The 21,303-nt window shown below is 46.5% G+C and overlaps 1 protein-coding gene across 5 annotated transcripts in view; it reads right to left on the reverse strand.

Annotated features, from left to right (window-relative positions):
* Window positions 1-8,031: 8,031 nt before the first annotated feature.
* The window catches only part of KCNQ5 (potassium voltage-gated channel subfamily Q member 5), a 583,703-nt gene continuing 570,431 nt past the window's right edge, over window positions 8,032-21,303 (reverse strand). For all 5 annotated transcript variants that reach the window (XM_043439129.1, XM_043439126.1, XM_043439127.1 and 2 more), the window contains 3 exons: window positions 18,307-18,438; window positions 14,262-14,388; window positions 8,032-12,307 (listed from right to left, as the gene is read on the reverse strand). In XM_043439129.1, coding sequence (XP_043295064.1) covers window positions 11,396-12,307; window positions 14,262-14,388; window positions 18,307-18,438 — 1,171 coding nt within the window. In that variant the 3' untranslated portion in view covers window positions 8,032-11,395. The remainder of the gene's footprint in view (window positions 12,308-14,261; window positions 14,389-18,306; window positions 18,439-21,303) is intronic.

Below are 21,303 nucleotides of genomic sequence, written 5' to 3' on the forward strand. Positions count from 1 at the left end.
TCTCATCACTTTATGGCAAATAGATGGGAAAAAAGTGGAAACAGTGGCAGATTTTATTTTCTTGGGTTCCAAAATCATGGAGACAGTGAGTGCAGCCATGAAATTAAAAGACACTTGTGGCTTGGAAGGAAAGTTATGACAAACCTAGACAGCTTATTAAAAAGCAGAGACATCGTTTTGCCGATAAATGTCTGTATAGTCAAAGGTATGGCTTTTCCAGTACTCATGTAAGGATGTAAGATTTAGACCATAAAGAATGCTGAGTGCTGAAGAATTGATGCTTTTGAACTGTGGTGCTGGAGAAGACCCTTGAGAGTCTCTTAGACTGCAAGGAGAGCAAACCAGTCAATACAAAAGGAAATAAACTCTGAATATTCATTGGAAGGATTGATACTGAAGCTGAAGCTCCAATACTTTGGTCACCTGATGTGAAGAACCAACTCATTGGAAAAGACCCTGATGCTGGGAAAGATTGAGGGCAGGAGGAGAAAGGGGTGAGAGAGGATGAGCTAGTTGGATGGCATTATAGACCCAATGGACATGAGTTTGAGCAAACCCTGAGAGACAGTGAAGGACGGGGAAGCTGGTGTGCTGCAGTCCATGGAATCATGACGAGTAGGACACGACTGAGCAGCTGAACAGCAGAAACAGAGGTGAACTGAAAAGCTGCATGAAGCTTTCCTGTATCTACAGGCTCACCTCCAAGACATTGTGGATTTGGGTATAGACCGCTGCAATAAAGTGAATATCACAGTAAAGCAGCTCACACAAACTTTTTGGTTTCCCAGTGCATGGAAAAGTTATGTTTACACTACACTGCAGTCTATTAAGTGTGCGATGCCTCTATGCCTCTGTGTGTGCAGGCTCAGTTATGTTTGATTCTTTGCAACCCCATGGACTGCAGCCCACCAGGCTCCTCTGTCCATGGGATTCTCCAGGCAAGAATACTTGAGTGGGTTGTCATTTCCTCCTTCAGGGGATCTTCTTGACCCAGGGACGTAACTTGTGTCTCATGTCTCCAGCATTGGCAGGAGGATTCTCTACTACTGGTGCCACCTGGGAAGCCAAGTGTGCAGTCAATTCAGTTACATTCAGTCACTCAGTCGTGCCCGACTCTTTGCGAGGCCATGGACTGCAGCATGCCAGGCCTCCCTGTCACCAACTCCCGGAGCTTACTCAAACTCATGTACATTGAGTCAGTGATGCCATCCAACCATCTCATCCTCTGCCGTCCCCTTCTCCTCCTACCTTCAATCTTTCCCAGCATCAGGGTCTTTTCAAATGAGTTAGTTCTTCGCATGAGGTGGCCAAAGTATTGCAGTTTCAGTTTCAGCATCAGTCCTTCCAATGAATATTCAGGACTGATTTCCTTTAGGATGGACTGGTTGGATCTCCTTGCAGTCCAAGGGACTCTCAAGAATCTTCTCCAACACCACAGTTCAAAAGTATCAATTCTTCAGTGCTTAGCTTTTTTTATAGTTCGACTCTCACATCCATACATGACTACTGGATAAACCATAGCCTTGACTAGACAGACTTTTGTTGGCAACGTAATGTCTCTGTGTGTAACAGCATACCTAAAAAATGCACATACCTTAGTTACACAATAACATATCTAAAAATGTGTGCAATAGCATATCTAAAAAATGTACATACCTTAATTAAAAATACTATGCTGCTAAAACTGCTGTCAAATGAGTCTTCAATGAGCACAATCTTTGTGCTGGTGGAGGGTCTTGGCTCCATGGGGATGATGGCTGACTGATGAGTTTGCTGTTTACTGAAGGTTGGGAAGGCTGTGACAATTTCTTAAAATTAGAAAACAATAACATTTGTCACATCAGTTGATGCTTCCTTTCACAATTTCTCTGTTGCATTTTACCCACAGTAGAACTCCTTTCAGAATTGAAGTTGTTTCTCTTAAACCCTTGTGTTGCTTTATCAAGTGTGTGTTGTACTCTAAATCTTCTGTTGTCATCCAACGACTTTCACCAGGAGTAGATTCCATCTCAAGAAGGCACTGTCTTTCCTCATCCATAAGAAGCAACTCCTCATCCCCTCAAGCTTTATCATGAGAATGTAGCAACTTGTCATATCTTCAGGCTCCACTCTTAGTTCTAGTCCTCCTGCTGTTTCCACTTCATCTGCAGTTCCTTACTCCACTGAAGTCTGAACTCCCAGTTATATGGAGGGTTGGAACCAACTTCAGTTTGTATCACTAAAGTGCTACTTTTTTAAAATTGAAATACAATTGATTAGCAATGTTGTGTTACTTTCACACCCTGTTGTACAGCACAGTGATTTATCATTTTTCAGATTCTTTCCCATTTAGATTATTATAAGATATTGAGTAGGATTCCCCATACTATACAGTAGGTCTTTGTTGGTTATCTATCTTATATACACCAGTATGCATATGTTAATGTGCTGGAGAAGGGAATGGCAGCCCACTCCAGTATTCTTGCCATGGACAGAGGAGACTGGTAGGCTATGGTCCACAGAGTCGCAAAGAGTTGGACACAACTGAGTGACTAACACACACACACACACACACACACACACACACACACACACCAATCCCAAACTCTGGATCCATTTCTCCTTTCCCCCCCTTCGCCTTTGGTAACTATGAGTTTTCTATGTCTATAAGTCCGTTTATATTTTGTAAATAAATTCATTTCTCTCATTTTTTAGACTCCACATAGCAACATTATCATATATTTCTGTTTCCTTATCTGACTTACTTCATTTAGTACGATAACGTCTAGATCCATCCACGTCGGCAGCTGGGACCTCGAAAGCCGGGCCGAGGTGGGTGACCTCGGGGAACTAAGGGGTGGAGTGTCCGGCATCTCGGGTTTCTTGAGGGTCGCCTGCGTTGCTGGGTGTCCGGGTGCCCCCTGCCCCCTGCCTCCCAAGCTACGGGGAAGGGGGTGCCGTCGGGGAGGGATGGAACGGCCCAGGAGATGTGGACGGGGAGGGGAGGAGGCCCCGAGCCGGGACACCCTCAAGGTCCCCTCGGGGCCCCGGCCGGGGGGTCCGGCCTCACCGCGCTCTCCTGGCCGGCCTCGAGCCGCTGCAGCTGGTCCAGAGCCAGCCCCTGACCACCCGCGACCTGGCCGCAGCCCCCGCCGTCCTCCCGTCCCACTGGGGAGGGGGCTCCGTCTCCCTTAGGCCCTCCCAGGCCTGCTGTTAGCGAATGTTTGGTTGCAGACCCCTTCAGAGTTCATTCTGTCCGTCAAAGGGTCTTGATCTCTGCTGGGCAGTCAAGAGGTGAGGCGAGATTTGGCTTCGGCAGCGGCATCTGAAGAAAGACCCGATGGGCAGGAACCGAGGTGGCGTCCGTGGCTCATCTTTGGCCCTTGGAGGCCTTCTTGGCACATTTTGGGGACGCGCGGAGGCTCGGGTGTGAGAGAGCGGTCCAGTCCGCCTGCAGAGATCCAGTGAGACGAGTGGCCCCACGAGCCAGGCCTGTGGAGTGCGCTCCCTGCGGGGGAACGGGTTTGGCGCAGGAGGGCCTCTGGGCGGGTCTGTCCGGAGAGCGGTGGTCTCTGGGCGCGCGGCCCAGGGGAGGAAAAGGAAGCAGGAGAGGAAACTGCTCTCCGGGTTGGTCTGGGGGGATGAAAACGGGCCCTTCTAGAGAAGGTCCTTTCCTAAAAGGACCCTATCAGGTAGACACAGGAGGGGGGAGAGGAGGCAGTGAAGACAGAAGCAGAAGGTGGTCCACCCCTGTAGCCTGGGAGGCAGGCGATCAGGCGCTGTTCCCGATGACCAGCCGCTGGCGGTGAGCCTGAAGGGCTCAAAATGTTTCTGGGAGCAAAAGAGCCTGAGGTCCCTCAAGACATGAAAAAGTTGCCTAGCAGGGTTTCCTAAGTTTGCATTCTAGAACTTTCCAGGATGCCAAATCCACATTGGTAGCTTGACCACCCGTCTGGACTGTGAGGGAACTCCAAAGAGTGAGTTTTGAGTGGTTTATGCCAATGATGGCAGGTAGGTGACTGCTCTCAGGCCCAGGAAGGAGAACGGGGGCCTGCCTTAGTCTCACCAGCCGTCAGCCCGGGGTTTTTATATCCCCCTGGGTGCCCTCCCCCTTAGACGTGATCCGGGCGCCGTGTGCTGCCGCCTTGTGGACAATGAGAAGAACCACCGGTACTTTCCTCCTGGCCGGGAGTCAGCAGGCAGGATGGGAACCTTAATGATGTCACAGAGCAAATTGTTACTCTCCGTGGAGCTACCCACCTCTGACCTTCAGTTATGGTGGATAATGGGATGTCCTCGGGTTTTCTCTAACCTGCAGCCAAACCCATCCTGATAGGTTGCCTATGGTCGGGTGGTGAGGGTTAAATTAGGTTACACCTCAGAAGCATTTGTTGGTACACTGGGCAGTCACTAACCATGAGTTGCTATGTCTTTAAAAACATTTTTTTTTTGGTGTTTTCTTTTTTTTTTCTTTCTTTTTTTTTCTTTGCAATGTTATGTTAGTTTGCAAGCGTACAGCAATGTGACTCCGTTTATATAATATATGGAATATATATATATATAGACTGTTTTTCACAGTAGGTTATTATAGCATATTGAACAGAGTTCCCTATGCTCCACAGTATGTCCTTGTTTTTTTTATTTTGTTTACAGTTGTGTGTACATGAGTTGCTATTTAAAGTCTGGAATCCCAAGACTGGAGGCCAGTTCTGGCTGTGTGCTTAGCATTGGTGGGGTATAAAGAGAAGTGGGAAGCAGGAATGTGGTTTTTTTGGGGTTCAGGGGCTGGGGAAGGGAGTTGAAACTCCCTTTTCTCCTTGGAACTCACAGGGACATGTGAGCAGTCAGGCCTCCTGGTGAAAGGGCCAAGCCTAGGTCTGGGTACCACCTATAGGATCTGAGCCCACTTGCTGGGGAAGGCGGGAGGGACAGAGGGGAAGGATGCTGAGGCCTGGGGGAAGGGACAAGAGAGGGGCTGCTGCTCCCAGTTCTGAAGAAACACGATTACTCACTATTTGGCATTCATTAATTTCTTCTTGATTCCCCTTTGGAAAAGCCCAGAGACCTTTGGGAGAAGTGACAGATCAGACCTGTGACGCAGAGTGAATGAAGGATGAAGGTCACACCCTTCTTGAGAGGAAGGCCTCTGATGATAGGGGTTGGAAGTGGCTGAAAGCAGAGAGACCAGGACACTCTTGTCCATTCAGGGTTCTCGAGCACCTCGGCCTGCGGGGGGCCTGGTGGGAGGACCTTGGGGGATATTGTGAGATGCACCCCCTCCACCCGAGAAGTTTGTCTGGGGCATTGCAGGTGACTCTGGACCCAAGTGAGACACTCGGAGCTGATGCTCAGGGCAGGAGATCCAGGTTGAGAGGGGTCCCAGTATTAGGAGCTGAGGTCATGGATGGGACCACCTGGGGAGGGAGTGGGGGGCAGAGAAGGGAGAGGCTGGTGATGGGATCTTGGAACCCCGACTGTGGAGCAAAGAGAAGAAGCAGCTTGGGCTAGTGACTCGGGCTGACTGACCCACAGACTCAGAGACAGACTTGGGAGCAGTTTTAAGAGGAAGGAAGTGTTCGCATCGCTGGTCACCCCAGAAAAGCCAAGAGGGAAGTGCAAGTGCTGCTAGGCAGTCATGCTGACCGGGGCAGAGCTGGCTGGCTGCAGGCTGGGCAGATGTGGTTTGACTGTCCTGCTGGCTGGGTGACAGTTGCTGGGAAATGGAATTACCTTCCACAGTGTATCGATTGTTGGTTCTAAAGGGAAGGTGAGATGTGGAGATGAAGAGGAAGGTGAGTTCTTGACTTTGCTGGTTTGGGGAAGGCTCCTTTCTATTTACAGGGGAAAAAACTGACAGGGAGCTGCCACAGACGTGAGGAAAGAGGGGGTTGGGACCCAGAGCATGAGAGCTAGTCTTCACCGGGCACGGGTTTCCATCCTGGAACGGCAGAGGCCTCCCCAACCCAAGTCCTGAAAAGAGGGGTGGTGCTGGATTGTGGCCCAAGGGCTTTGGTGAGGACGTTCCGCTGCTCAACAGCATCTGTTGACTTGGGCTGCATTTGGTGTGAGGTTGTCACCGCCCACTTGGGGGCTGTACCAGGGGAAGGAGTGAACACCCAGTTCCTGGGGTCACAGGGTGGGCAGGGGTTGGCGGGGCAGGAAGGCAGTCACTCTCTTGAAGGCAAAGGAGAGGAAAGGTGAAGCAAGTGATGGACAGAGATGAGCATCACTAAAAAAGGAGAAAGCTAGTAGGCGAGAAGAGGAGGAAGTAAGTGACCGTGCATGGGAATCCTGGACCCCGAGGCTTACCTACCCCAGAGCACGCTGGACTTGAACTAGGCAACAAAACCATGATAGGGATGAAGCGAGCAGTGGAAACAGGCGAAGATATATGTCACACCAGTGTGCCTTTGAGTTATCTATTTATTTATTTATTTGACTTCCAGAGCAGTGCATGCACCTATAGTTTACTTTGAAATGTAGTGAAAACGTCAGTAACTTGGAGTTAGGTAAACCAGAGGGTGAAGTCTTATTTTAATTAATTAAATTTTTTTTAAAAAAATTAAAGAAGCAATTGAAGTGGTTGAAACCAGGATGATGAAAGTAACCACTTCAAGGTCTGGGAACCTACTTGTACAAGTGATGAGGGTAGAGTAATTGTATGTATATTTTGCTTTTAAGCTGGGGTGAGAGATGCTTTAAAATAGGTGTGAAAGTGTGTGGAAGCTTTTTACATTTTTGAGTTGGTCATGCAAGCACATTCCATGTTTACTTGTTAGTTTCACTACTAAATTTCACCTCCAGAAGGTGATGGAATAGGCAGGGACCTGCCTGACCCCGTCGGAGCCATGGGGTGGGGGGAGACCCCTCAGGTGACACCCCTTCCCTCACCTCCCTCCATCTAAAGCATCTTTCTTAGTGCTTCTTTGCTTTGTGATCCAGGGTTCCAACATTCTGAAAAGTGAAAGTGTCAGCCGCTGAGTGGTGTCCGACTCTTTGCAACTCCATGGACTCCAGCCTGCCAGACTCCTCTGTCCATGGAATTATCCAGGCAAGAATACTGGAGTGAGTTGCCATTTCCTTCTCCAGGGGATCTTCCCCACTCAGGGATCAAACCTGAACCTAGGTCTCCCACATTGCAGGCCGATTCTTTACCATTTAAGCCATCAGGGAAGCCCCCAACATTCTGAGCCTCCTTTCAAATAATTCCACTGGAAGTCATCATGGACACAGTGCAAAACTGCCAGTGGAACAGGAGGTTGATTTTTTTTTTTTTAGGGCAGAAGGGTAAGATCCCTTTGGAGAGTGCCTCCCCCAGCCCCCACCCTCTCAGCTTCCCTGGTGGGCTCAGACAGTAAAGACTCTGCCTGCAATGCAGGAGACCCAGGTTTGATCCCTGGGCCAGGAAGTCCCCTGGAGAAGGGAATGGCTACCTACTCACTCCAGTATTCTCGCCTGGAGAATTCCATGGGCAGAGAAGCCTGGCAGGCTACAGTCCATAGGTTTGCAAAGAGTCGGACACAACTGAGTGACTAACACTTTTCCACCCCCTCACTGGGCAGCACTGGATAGGTGTTAATGGCCATTCTGAGCAGCTGGGCTGCAGCATTTGGGCACGTGCTGGTTCCCACTTCTTATCACTTGTTTGGCAAACCCTTGTATCATAGTTAACACAGGGCTCACATGTGCTGGCATCTGCTTTGATGTATCAAATGAAAATGTATAAAAATATACAAAAATAAATATTCAGTATGATATCAAATTAACTTTTCTTATGATACCCTCAACAACATTTACAAATCTTTCCCATCCCAGAGTATCAGTGATTTCTTCATTGACATTGCGAAAAGATAATTTTTTTTTCGGCTGTACCATGAGGCATGGAGAATCTTAGTTCCCTGACCAGAGATCAAAACTGTGCCCCCTGCATTGAAAGCATGAATTCTGCAAAAAAGATAATTTTTATTTTCAACTCCAAATCTGCTTGATCTACTGGGACCCAGTGAGTTCAGAACCAACCAGTTGGTACCAGATGAAAGTAGTCACACTAACTGTTTATAGACATCTTTTTAATGTTTTACTTTAAAACAAATAATCCCGGTAAAAGAAAGCAAAGGAAATTACATTTGAATGGTAGCTTGAAATGGATACACTATTCCTGATTTATTTGTTTTCAGGAAACAGAACTGCATTGTCATATGTGACTTCCAGAACTGCTCACTTAAATGCACATAATTAAATTAAGTTTCTCTTACAAAAACACAACCATGTCATTTTAAGGCAAAAAATATCAGCTTCTGGGGAGATAAGTTAACATTTACGGTATTTTCTCAATCTGGGTGAAGTGACCTATTCATTTAGTTGCTCAGTTTCATGATTCCTTGTAGTTTTGCTTTGCACACAAGCATGAGAATGAGTCACTTTGTGCCTGATTTCCTCCTCTCTGTAAGACTTGTTTTCTGGCAAATTAAGAACTTTCAGAATCACTGAGTCAAGGGGAGGTGAGAAAGGCACCTTAGAACAAGAGAGAAAGACTGAAAAACTCAATCGAGTGTCTTACTTTAAACAAAACTTGCTATCTACAGATGTTAATTTAGTTGAACAAAATGCAAACATTTAGATCAGACGGAGCAAAAGTTTTTTAGTGAACCTCGTAGAAGGGATGTTTGCCATGAAGCGCTAGCTTGATCAACCCTACGTACCGAAGGCGGCAGACGGTCGAGGCCTGAGAAAGCCAGCGGCTGATCAGCACTCAGCTAATTGTGCTTCGAGACACTGGGGCTGATGGAAGGGGCTTTGCTAAGTGTAAGGGAGAGACCCCTCTCAGCTCCCCCGACAGGAACACAGCAGACACAGCCCTACGGCTTCACACAATACAACTGGCTTTCGACATCCAAGAAGTTTTGTGCTGCAGTCAGACAGACACAAAACGGTCATGGCTTGGGCGTGTGAAAGCTCCTCCCAGCATGGTTTACCACGTTGGGCTGTGATGAACCCTTGGTGACCGGTTTGGGTTTGTTTCTGAATCTTCCATCTTCAGTGATGCCAGATGGATTGGACTGTGTCTGAGGCCTAACGGGGCCTAAGGCGGGGTCCTCGGTACATTCAGAGTTCCTGCTGCCAGTGGGGTTTGACCCGGACAGAGCGTGTCTGAGACTCATTGCTACCTGAAAGTTCCTTCCTCTTCTTCAAGTGATACCTGGAGACGGCCTGCTGGGCATGGTGGGGTGGGGTGTGTGTGTGTGTGTGTGTGTGTGTGTGTCTGGCTTTGGGTCAGCGGAGGGGTGTGTGTGTGTATCTGTGTTCTCATGTACAACCTCCTTGGGAAGATGGATCACAAATTCGGAGACATGGGTAGATGAAACGCTGCCTTTAATAATTGACTAAAATTTTATGTTTTGAAAATAAAAACAGTGGCTTAAAGAGTTTGAGAACATCTTTCAAACCAGAGTGTAAAATGGATGCGCTCTCTTCTATGTGTCTCCAGCAGCCAAGCAGACCCTGAAGGATGCACGCCAGGGGCGTGTGCGAGGATCCAGGTGGGATGAGAGGAGGAAGCCTTCCAAATTTCAGTGCTTATCAAAAAAGGAAAAGGGTTGAGCTGTGTATAGGAGGTGGAATGGAAAAGTCGCTTACTTGGGGGAGGGAGGCTGGTGAAGGGAGGCAGGGAGTCCACAGCCTGTGGAGGAGAAAGACAGGGGGTCTGAGGTGGAGAAAGCAGGCTGGGGAAGAGAGTTTGGGAGGGACTTGGCAGGCGTCAGTGCCTTGTCCCGCCTTTGGGCGGCTGTTGACAGCCCTGGTCCATCCCCTGGCTGCTGGAAAAGTTATCCTGGAGGCAGCAATATCAGCCAAGGAGAAAACTCTTTCTAAGTCTTCCTGTGGCTGGAGTTTAATCCATCTGCTCTCTCACTTCCCCTGGCCCTTGGCTGAAATTCTGACGGTCTGAGGTTGCCAGTCTAACTGCTAACAAGTGGTCAGCTTGGCTTGCTTTCTGGTAGAGATATTTCTTAATTTCTTTCCCTTGGGCTTTTTAGCCACCATGCTATATTATTCAGTGTTTTGATTTGCAGACCCTGCCAGGGTTACCTGGTTTCTGACTATATGAGCTTGTGCCAGGAAACTGAATCAATCATTTTTCAGAGCGGGGGCGGGCAACATTCTTGGGGAGAATAGAAAATGTCCACTACAGTATAAAAAGTAAAGGAGGTTTAGTTTTAGCCTTTCATATGCAAAATGTATGACATAATAGCAAAACACATTCAGGGCATATTAAAAAATAAATACCTTGCAAAACTCTCTGCTCATATATAAGAATAAGGGGTGTTTAGGTAGTTGAATTCCCTAACAATATTTGTTTTCTAAAAAAAAATCAAGTTCTTTTCTTTTGGTTTGTTTCCCTCCCTCTCATCACCCTGGAGCAGGGAGGTCGTTTTCTTGAGCATCACTGATTTCCCGGTGTTAGGATTCTTTCTGAGCCATTCCCATTTCCGTCTCATGTCTCCTCCCGGAGAGCCTGCCTGGCTATCAGCATAGTGGGAAGAGCCCCTCACACTGGCCTTCTGTAGGCGGCTTGCAGGCCTGGGCAGGGCCACTGCACACGGGTCAGCCCAGCCCCACGTACCATCCACTCCTTGGGACTCGGTTGCTTGCGTAGCAGCTGATAGAGCCGTCAGGGAATTTATTTCCATGAAGTCAAAGATGTCAAAGAGTCAGCCTATTCGCCCCACTGGCCCTGAATTTCATTATTTGCACATTTTCTAACTGAAGAACATTCTCGTCATTAAAAAAAACAAACAAACAAAACATGAAAATGATGTGCAAAATTGCTGGCCACAGCGTTAAGTCACCAAAAGCACACAGATTGACATTCAGATTACATTAATGATAAAATGGCTGGGTAGGACAGGTTGGCATCTACGTCTTGAACAGGCAGCCGTGTCTGATACCCCGATTCTGTGTTACGGGTACCTTGTTAGCAGCTGTTGATGACAGTCACCGTGTCACGTGTACATTATGGCCGAATTTTGAAAATGAATTCTGCGTTTTATCACCAGCAGAAATGCCTGACATTTGAAGGCGTGGACAGCCATCATTTCAAAACACAGAGTTGGATCTTCTAATGGACCCGACCTTGACGTTTCACACCCACCCCCCGCAGCATGAGCAGGGTCGGTGTCTCGGGATTCTTAACTCAAGGTACCTTACTGAGTGAGGGGCAATGTCGTACCCTGAAGTTCAGCATCCCCTAAACATGCATTTTCATGCAATTGAAAGATAACGGGCTTAGGAACTGCCTTTCATGTTCTTCCTGATTTTTGTGGGTTCAACCTTTGAGAAGGGCTTTCCAGAGAGTTCATGCAGCGATGTGTATGGCTAAGGGGCGGCCGGGCCCCGGGGTGGGGGGCAATCGGAAGCCTCATTTCAGCCTCACGTGTGGCCGGCCCAGGGCATCGGCGCCCCCCGCCGCCGGACACGAGCTGTGAGATGATCGCGACCGTCCAGTCCTGAGAGAGTCCGGCGCCGGGGCGGGCTCCCGGGCCGGCGGCACCGCGTCCAAGGCGTCCGTCCCAGTGTCCTCCGGACCCGCCGCCTCTTCATCACTGATAAACAACTTGGATTCCCGCCACTTGGGGTAAAACTCTTGGCTGCCCCTGGAGCCGCTGGACTCGCTGCCCGACAGCTGCACGTCCAGGTCCTCGGCGGACCGGGCCAGGTTCTGCGCCGACACCGAGCGGCCCGGGTCCTGGGGCACCGCGGGCCGGACCGACAGCAGGGCCGCCCCGCCCAGGTCCAGGCTCTGGCGCAGGGCGCGCTCTTTGGCCGGGAGGCGGTCCTTGGCAGCCGCCAGGCGGGCGCTGAGCTCGGGGAGCGCCTCCGGGGCGCCGGCGGGGCCGTGGGGCAGTGGCCCGAGCGCCGGCAGGGCGGCCGGTATCTGCAGGGTGGCGGGGGCCGCCGGCCGGGCCGCTCCCGCCGCCGCCGCCGGGGGAGCCAGGCCGCGCGGGGCCGCCGGGCAGTCCCCCGGGCTCCCGGGCGCCGGCGTCGGCGCGGGGCTGAACGCGTAGAGCGCCTGGGCGCCCAGCTCGCCGGGCGCCAGGATGAGTTGCAGGCCCCGCGCCAGGCCCGCGCTGGCGGAGCGCGGGAGGCCGCCCCCCGGCGCCGGGCCCGAGAGGTCCCGGGCGTCGCCCGGGCTCTGGTAGTCCGACGTCTGTTCACACTCGAAGGGCGGGCTCGGGAAGGGGGCCAGCGCGAGGGCCGGAGCGGAGCCTTTCCGCAGCACCTGCTGGTAGATGTCCAACAGGCAGTCCAACTTGGCCTCGATGGACTGGACCTGAAAGCGGAAAACGGGCGCCTGTTCACAAGAGTTTAAGGAGTGAAGTTAGGCTGCAACCCCTCGGCAGGTCCCGAGTGCCTGGCAATTTGCGGCCTTGACTCAGGACCCGCTTGGGACGCACGGTCCAGCCGAGGGGATGGGAAGGGAGGTCTTGGGGGCGGGTGCTCTGGCCTTTGCCTCGTTTTCACCGGAACCATTCTCCTCCCCATTCTTTAAACTTGATGTTTTCGAAGACCGTATAAGCCCCTTTACAAAGGCGACTTCGGATCCCCCTGGCCATCAGGTTGCCCTTTCTCAGCCCCTTCCAAGAGGACATTCCCGGGCTCCACTGTGCAGCAGGGAGCTAATTCTGTAAGAAATCAAGACCTAGATATGGGGGCTCCCCTCGCGGTCCAGTGCTTAGGAGTCTGCGCTTCCACTGCAGGGAACACAGGCTGGCTCCCTGGTCTGGGAGCTGAGATCCACCCATTCCACCCCACAAAAAAACACACAAAAAACAAAACACAACACAATTCCCCGCCCCCCACCCCAACCCTAGGTCAATCTAGGCAATTCTAAATTTTAAAATACAGGTATCAAATACTTGGCATGTTTATAATTAAATCAGAGGAGCATTTTGACTTCTAAAAATTGTCTTTGTATAAGATACTCACTCTCAGGGTCAACAAATATTCAGTCCGTCACCAGTTAAAATCTGTGGTTTGTTTGTTTGTTTTTAAGAATGACCCAAAAGAGAGAATGGAAATAACCAAAACACAAATTAAAAAAAAATAGACTTTATTATTCTACTGTTGAAATCCATAGTTGTTTGAAGTTCAAGTATTAATTGATGAGAGGAAATTTTCTATTCCTTACACAGAAATTCAAGTGTTTTGGAGAACATGGTCTATGCATGAAGAAAATTTATTTGCTCTTTCTTGATTTTATTCCTTTTAAAATCAATCACTAAAATACACCCAATTGCTTATAATCAATTTTGATTAAAAAATATTCTGGCTACTTCACTCCTATTAGAATGGCTGTCATCAAAAAGACAAGAGTTAACAATGCTGGAGAGGATATGGAGAGAAGGGGACCCTGCCTCGCTGTTGGTGGGAGGGTAAATTGGTGCAACCACTATGGAGAACAATATGGAGATCCCTTAAAAAAATTAAGAATAGAGCCACCACATGATCCAGCAATTCTATTCTTGGCCACATACCCAGAGGAAACAAGAAATTAACTCAAAAAGATATCTGCACCCTGTGTTCATAGAGGCACCACCTACAACAGCCAAAACATGGAAACAAGTGTCTACGGCAGATCAATGGATAAGTAAGTTGTGGTGTACATGTATATACAATAGAATATTATTCAGCCATTAAAAAAAAAAAAACCCCGAGGAAATCCTGCCATTAGCAGCAACATGGATGGACCCTGAGGGCATTATGCTATGTCAAATAAGTCACACAGACAAAGGTGAATACTGGATGACCCCAGTTAATACACCTAAAACAAAATACAAAAAAAAAGAAAAATCCCCAAACACATAGGAAAAAAGATCAGACTTGTGGTTGCAAGAGGCAGGGGCTGGAGGGAGGGAAATCAGAGGAGGGTGGTCGGGAAGCTCAAGGTTCTAGTTATGGAAAAACAAGTGCTGGGATGTGATGCACAAAGTGATAACTATAGCTAATACTGCCATGTGATGCACAGGAAAGGCGTTAAGAGAGCAGATTCTAAGAGTTCTCATCACAAGGAAAATATTTTTTTTTCTTTGCTTTCCTTTATGTTGTGTCTCTGTGAGATGATGCATGCTGACTAAGCTTCCCGTGGTCATCATTCAGAGTACGTGTAGGTCAGACCGTTATGTTATATGCTTTAAAGTTATACAGGGATATACATCAATTATATTGCAGTAAATTGGAAAAAAAAAAGTCTGCCTAAAAACATAGGCAGTTTAGTTGAGTTGTACCTGTTTTTCAACTTTGACCACCCGGCCGAGCATACTGAGGTCATCCGTGGCCTCGTGTTCTGCGGTTATTTTCTCTCTGCTCTTCTTGTCTGACGTGATTTGTCCTTTTCCAAGAATTTGATCCACACTATCAGAAAGAGAGATTCGGTTATGAGTGCGAAAGGTGGAGGCTGCCCTAAGCCAGAGGAAGTGTTTTGGAAAGAAAAATGCAATTATCTCTAATCTACATAAGAAGAAATAAAATGAACTTCTTCCAGTTGAGGTACTTATTTTCTTCATGTGAAAATTACACAAGGTTAATTTTCTCATTATTCTAGTCCATGACGAAACCTATTATGACTGAGCTTCTGGAGGCAAACTTGTCCTAACCTACAAAGTAATTTGTCTGTTTCCACCTCTGATCAGGCATTTCCTGAATTCAGTCACTTAAAATATGACAAAATCATAATTATTTCATGTTAGTAGAACAGAACATTGGGCTTTATTGACTACGCCAAAGCCTTTGACTATGTGGATCACAACAAACTGGAAAATTCTGAAAGAGATGGGAATACCAGACCACCTAACCTGCCTCCTGAGAAATCTGTATGCAGGTCAAGAAGCAACAGTGAGAATCGGACATGAAACAACTCATGGGTTTCAAATTGGGAAAGGAGTATGTCAAGGCTATATATTGTCACCCTGTTTTATTTAACTTATTTCAGAGTACCTCATGTGAAATGCTGGGCTGGATGAAGCACAAGCTGGAATCAAGACTGCTAAGAGAAATATCAATAACTTCAGATATACAGATGACACCACTCTTATGGGAGAAAGTGAAGAAGAACTAAAGAGCCTCTTGATGAAAGTGAAAGAGAAGAGTGAAAAAGTTGGCTTAAAACTCAACATTCAAAAAACTAAGATCATGGCACACAGTCCCAACACTTCATGGCAAATAGATGGGAAACAATGGAAACAAGGTCTTTATTTTTTGGGCTCCACGATCACTGCAGATGGTGACTCCAGCCATGAAATTGAAAGACACTTGCTTCTTGGGAGAAAAGCTATGACCAACCTAGACAGCATGTTAAAAAGCAGAGACATTACTTTGCCAACAAAGGTCCATTTGTCAAAGCTATGGTTTTTCCAGTAGTCATGTATGGATGTGAGAGCTGAACTATAAGGAAAGCTGAGTACCAAAAGCTGAGTGGTTTTGAACTGTGATATTGGAGAAGACTCTTGAGAGTCTCTTGGACTGCAAGGAGAGCAAACCAGTCCATCCTAAAGGAGATCAGTGCTGAATATTCATTGGAAGGACTAATGTTGAAGCTGAAGCTCCAATACTTTGGTCATCTGATGCAAAGAACTGACTCATTGGAAAAGACCCTGATGCTGGGAAAGATTGAAGGCAGGAGGAAAAAGGGATGACAGCAGATGAGATGGTTGGATGGCCTCACCAACTCAATGGACATGAGTTTGAGTAAGCCGGGAGTTGGTGATGGACAGGGAGGCCTGGCGTGCTGCAGTCCATGGGGTCGCAAAGAGTAGGACACGACTAAGTGACTGAACTGAACTGAGTAGAACAGGTCATTTAAGTGAACATTTATTATATATCTGATATGTGGAGATGAGAGAGCTCCATACTGGGGATTCTAGTTGAAGGGTATATATACACCACATAAGTGAGAAACTCCAGATTAGCTCTGCAAATTCTGTAGCAGTTGAACTTTATAAAAACATTGGGAGGCAACTATATTCAATATTTTGTAACAACCTATAAGGGAAAAGAGGCTTCCCAGTTGGCGCCAGTGGTAAAGAACTGTCTGCCAATGCAGGAGATGTAAGAGATGTGGGTTCGATCCCCTGGGTCAGGAAGATCCCCCAGAGGAGAACATGACAACCCACTCCAGTATTCTTGTCTGGAGAATCCCATGGACAGAGGAGCCTGGTGGGCTAGGGTCCATAAGGTCTTAAAGAGTTGGATATGACTGAGATGACTTAGCACACACGCATAAAGGAAAAGAATCTGAAAACAGTAGACGTATATGCATGTATAAGTGAATCACTGTGAGGCACACCCGGAACTAATGCAACATGGTAAATTAAATATATTTCAATAAAAACAAACAATAAAAAACATTGAGCAAACGTATGTTAAATGGAAATGCTGCTGTTTGTAATGCTTTGGCACTCTCTCCTGGTCAGCTGATTTATGGAAGGTATCAATTTTAAGTTTAAAGATATTTCACATTCAAAAACATTAATTCCTTCACCCTCAGATAAATAAAACTTTACCAGAAAACCATAAATAATCATAGAAATAAATAACAGGATCCTAATTTACATTCAACCTTTGCTTTAAATGATTTATGGATGCCATTTATATAAACTATTTCTACAATTGCAATATGGAATTTTTTTTTTTTTTTTGCAATATGGAATTTAAAGTGCAGATTTGACAGTGTATTTTAACTAGTGACCCTATCCCTATGAAGAAAAATAAAACAAATTATATTTGTAATAAAAAACAAAAATTAAAACTTAAAAAGTTAAGAAGAAAAAAATAAAAAGAGCCTGGATGGAAGGGCAGTTTGGGGCAGAATGGATATATGTATAAGCATGGCTGAGTTCCTCTGCTGTCCACTTGAAACTATCACAACATTGTTAACTGTTTATACTCCAACATAAAATAAAAAGTTAAAAAATTAAAAAAAAAAATAAAATAGAACAAAGCAAGCAAGCAAACAAACAAAAAACCCACTGGGAATCCTAGTAAAGACTTGGAAGACCTTGGCCACTTGGGCAGAGGTTGTAAGAGGATCACAGGTGAGTTAAAACAATTTCCAAGGAGACTTAATCAGTCTATGTTGGAATTAATTTCTTCCTGTTTGTGTGTTTTAGAGCTGAATTATCAGGAATACTGACTCCACTTTCCAGCTTACTCTGTGCGCACAAAAGTACAGGCAACCATGATGTTTAATCTACTCCAATGCAAGCTCCACAAGGACTGGCGTATCTGTTCATTTCTGGGTGTCCGGGGTGCCCGGTACATTAATGAATAAGTGAAAAACTTGTTATTTTCATAACTAAGGTTTTAGAAGCCAACAGGTGTTTTACTGAGGGCCTAGTATACACCTCACACTGAGCTAAGTATGCCGTGTGTTGAAGACTCAGTCCCTGTGTTTTAAGAACTCTTCAATTACCAGGCTGGTAATTTGGGCCTGGTTATGAAGCAAGACAAACTGAACTGACTAAATATTTTGGCTTCAAGATAACACAATCAAGCACATGTTTAGAGTAACATACTCATTTCTTCCAGCCACTCGAGAGGATGCTCACTGGAAAGATGGTGTGTATCCAGCCTGTTGCAGAACAGGGATGAAGGGACGGGGCCAGGCTTGGTTCAGGGCCAGGGGAACAGACGTGCCCCCGGGAAGCAATGCAGGAGCCAGTCCTGCTTTTGAGAACCTCAGGTTCTCTGCCTGGACTCTTGAGTGCAGGATCCCACCGTGAGGGGCATGATGGCGCCCTGCAGGGGACTCTACATGCCACATAGGGTTAGAGGAGGGAGAGGTCTGTCTTTGTAGGCTGGACAGTGGGTCAGGCTTAAGAAGGAGAAAGACTAGCTTATTTCTGAAGGATATATAGGATTCAGGCAATAGCAAAATGACATCTGCAGCCACCTTGACCATTGCACAAGCACTCAGGCCCCTGCTTTAACTTACGCAGTCCCACAATGGGCCTCTGTGGCCACCGCCAACACCCCCATTTCCATAGATGAGACACTAGACACTACCCGTACTTAAAGGTTTTTAGTGCCTGATTTATATTTAAATAGAATCTATATTTTAACACAGAAGTCTGGTTGTCCACTAAGAACGAGTCAGAAACAAGGAATTCAGGAACCTTGGCTACTATGGAGAGGTGACTCCAGACACTTTTTGCGCCTGCCCCCTTAGAACGAGTCAGAAACAAGGAATTCAGGAATCTTGGCTACTATGGAGAGGTGACCCCAGATACTTTCTGTGCCTGCCCCCTTAGAACACGTGACCTTCCAGGTGCTCACCGTGTCTGCAGGCTTTTAATCCTACACAGCATGTCCAGGTGACCAGCGGAGTACTGTTCGATGACATCTTTTACATCGTATGGGCGCAATGTTTCCTTAAACTTCCGTTTTGCAACATGAAACTTCATAATTCTGTAAGAGCAATGTATTACATATTAATCTTCGTAACTTCACTAAAAGAAGTTACCCAAACAGCTCACTAGTATACAGAGGAAATGGTGGGGGAAGAAAGTCATGCATGAAGTTATTTTAGGTTCTTGCACCTGCAGAAATGTAACAGGAAAGCCTGAGGTTATGTGAACTATCTCCTGGGAGGCACACCCTGAGGGTAGAAAGTGAAGTGAAGTCACTCAGTCGTGTCTGACTCTTTGTGACCCCACGGACTGTAACCTACCAGGCTCCTCCGTCCATGGGATTTTCGAGGTAAGAATACTGGAGTGGGTTGCCAGAGGGTAGGAAAACACATTACAAAACAGTTGTTGTTTAGTCGTTAAGTCACGTCCAACTCTTTGGACTGCAGCCCTCCAGGCTCCTCTGTCCATGGGATTCTCCAGGCAAGAATACTGGAGTGGGTTGCCATCCCCTCCTCCAGGGGATCTTCCCAACCGAGAGACTGAACCTGCGTCTCCTGCACTGGCAGGCGGATTCTTTACCAATGAGCCACCAGGGAAACCCACTACAAAAGAGACTATTAATACTAGTTCTTGCACCTTTTTAAAGTCCACTGAAACCCTGAATTAAAATCAAAAGTCAAAATGCAATTCTACCCTTCTCATGTGACAACCCCCGCCCCCGCCAGTGGTCCAAGATATAGGGTGGTGTTAACCACCGTATAAAATATAAATGTTGTCAAAATGGCCTTTTATATAGGTATATGCATTTTGGAGATGCAGATATGCCACGAAACTCAATTCTCTCTAAGGAAATGTACATCTGTATAGAAATTTATGAAAATTGGCTTCATAAATTATTTCTGCAGAATACTGCTCAATTAGCTACCTAAGTTCTTTATGTTTCAAACATAACACACTCATCACCTAAGCTGGATGTCTAGACTTTTCAGAATCAGAAGTCTTTTTAATTACAATACCCTACCCCCCAACCTGGACTCATGTTTTAAAACAATATTTCATCAAGACATTTCATGATGCCCTGAATAGCTAAGCTGCCTAAGATAACCAGTTGCTACAACAACTTGATATAATTCCTAGAGAAAGCAGAGAAGCATAGCATTTTATTGCATCTGTGCAGCCTTACTGCAGGTATATGTATAACTGGTTGGTGTTTATTCAACTATTAATTGGCTCATAGACTCCTATTATCGCACTCATGGGTCCCTGGCTGGGAATCAGTCAACTAGGTTCTCTGAACCAAAAGGTATTGCTCCTTGGTGGAAAGTGGGATGATTGGTAAGAAATGCAATTTAAATGGAAAATTGCCTATCCTAAACGACAGCTGATTGCAATGAATCCAAGTTGTCTCATTGGTTATTAAGCCCCAAACTCGATCCTATAATTTACTATTGAATTCATATTGACTGTATTCTAATCACTGCTGAATCATTTCTTTTTCTTTCTTTCCCCCCTTTTTCTTGCCTGCACCATTTGACTTGCAGGATCTTAGTTCTCTGACCAGGGATTGAACCCATACCTATTGCAGTGGAGGTGGGGAGTCCTAACCATGGATAGCCCGGGCATTTCCAAATCATTCCTGAATCACTTCTTCTTAATATTCTTACCCTCTTCCTCAACCACATTGGTTTTCCTTGGCCTCCTGGGTAAACATCACCCTCCTTAGCACATCCTATAAGGTTGTTGATGGCCTGGCCTCTGCGTACCTCTCTCCTCCACTTCCTCCTTGGAACTTGCAGGACCACAAACACACCACTCAATTGCATACCACAATTGTCTGTGTATGCTCTTTCCTCTTCCTGAAATCCTACAAGATCGTTAAGACTCAGTTCTGGCGCCAGTTTTAATAGAAACTTCTGCCATTCTTTCAAAGTAGTCACTGGTCTATTAACCTTTATTAATAAATTCTTGAAATAGAACTGCTTCTGTAATTATTTGCTTATATATCCGCCTCCACCAGGCCGTATGAGGTCCCTGAATGCAGGGAGGAATTGTTTGTCTGGAGGCTCTGATGGCAGCTCCCTGGTGAGGGGAGGGGGTCACGGGGTGGGGGGCGAGCACCCACCTCCTCTCTCCAGACACTCATCCCTTGCCCTCATTCATCTGCCTGCAGGGCCATGCCAGCCCTTCTGGATTCTCTAGGAGATTCGCTGATGGCAGAGGCTGTTTTCCATCCCAGCATCTCAAACGATCCCTGGCAAGGATCAGAGACGACTGGGGACCAGCTCCTACCTAGTTGTACAAAGCTGTTTATGTTGTTCTGTGACAGGGAACACTCCTGAGATCTTCTGAATAAAACACATCTGAGTTCTTCAAGGCACATTTCAGGCAAAGCTTAAGCCATTGACTCTGTTTCATGAATACAAAAAAAACTTGCTAAAGTAAAATAAATGTTTATTCATTAATAATTAGGGCTCTGATTCAGCAAAGAATTCTTTAAATAGAACTGCTCCTGAAAATCATGAAAATATAATATTCTTTTCCCTTAAATTACTAATATAATTAGGATTTCAGAGAACAATTAAATCACAAGTACTAAGATATCATTATGTAGAAGGAGAAAGGAAAAAAACACTGAAAGTAAGGAGCAAATGACACAATCATTACCCAGTAAGTCCTGAATGTAGAGAGAGAGCTAATAGCAAAATGAAACTGTCCAGGGTAAGGATGGGGAGAGCCTGGTGGCTGAATGAAATTTATATATCATAGGACATTAGGAAAACAGGGATGAACACATGTGGTTAAAGTCTGAATAGAGCAAAACCTTAGTTTTCTGTCCCTAGGAGATTGCTACAGACGTCTGTAAAGCTCCCGAGTGCAGGCTTGCTCCCCAGGGATGCGGATGGGAGGTGCGCTCTCTGGAAGT

The sequence above is a fragment of the Cervus canadensis genome, chromosome 20 (genome assembly GCF_019320065.1).
Source record: "Cervus canadensis isolate Bull #8, Minnesota chromosome 20, ASM1932006v1, whole genome shotgun sequence".
Taxonomy (NCBI): domain Eukaryota; kingdom Metazoa; phylum Chordata; class Mammalia; order Artiodactyla; family Cervidae; genus Cervus; species Cervus canadensis.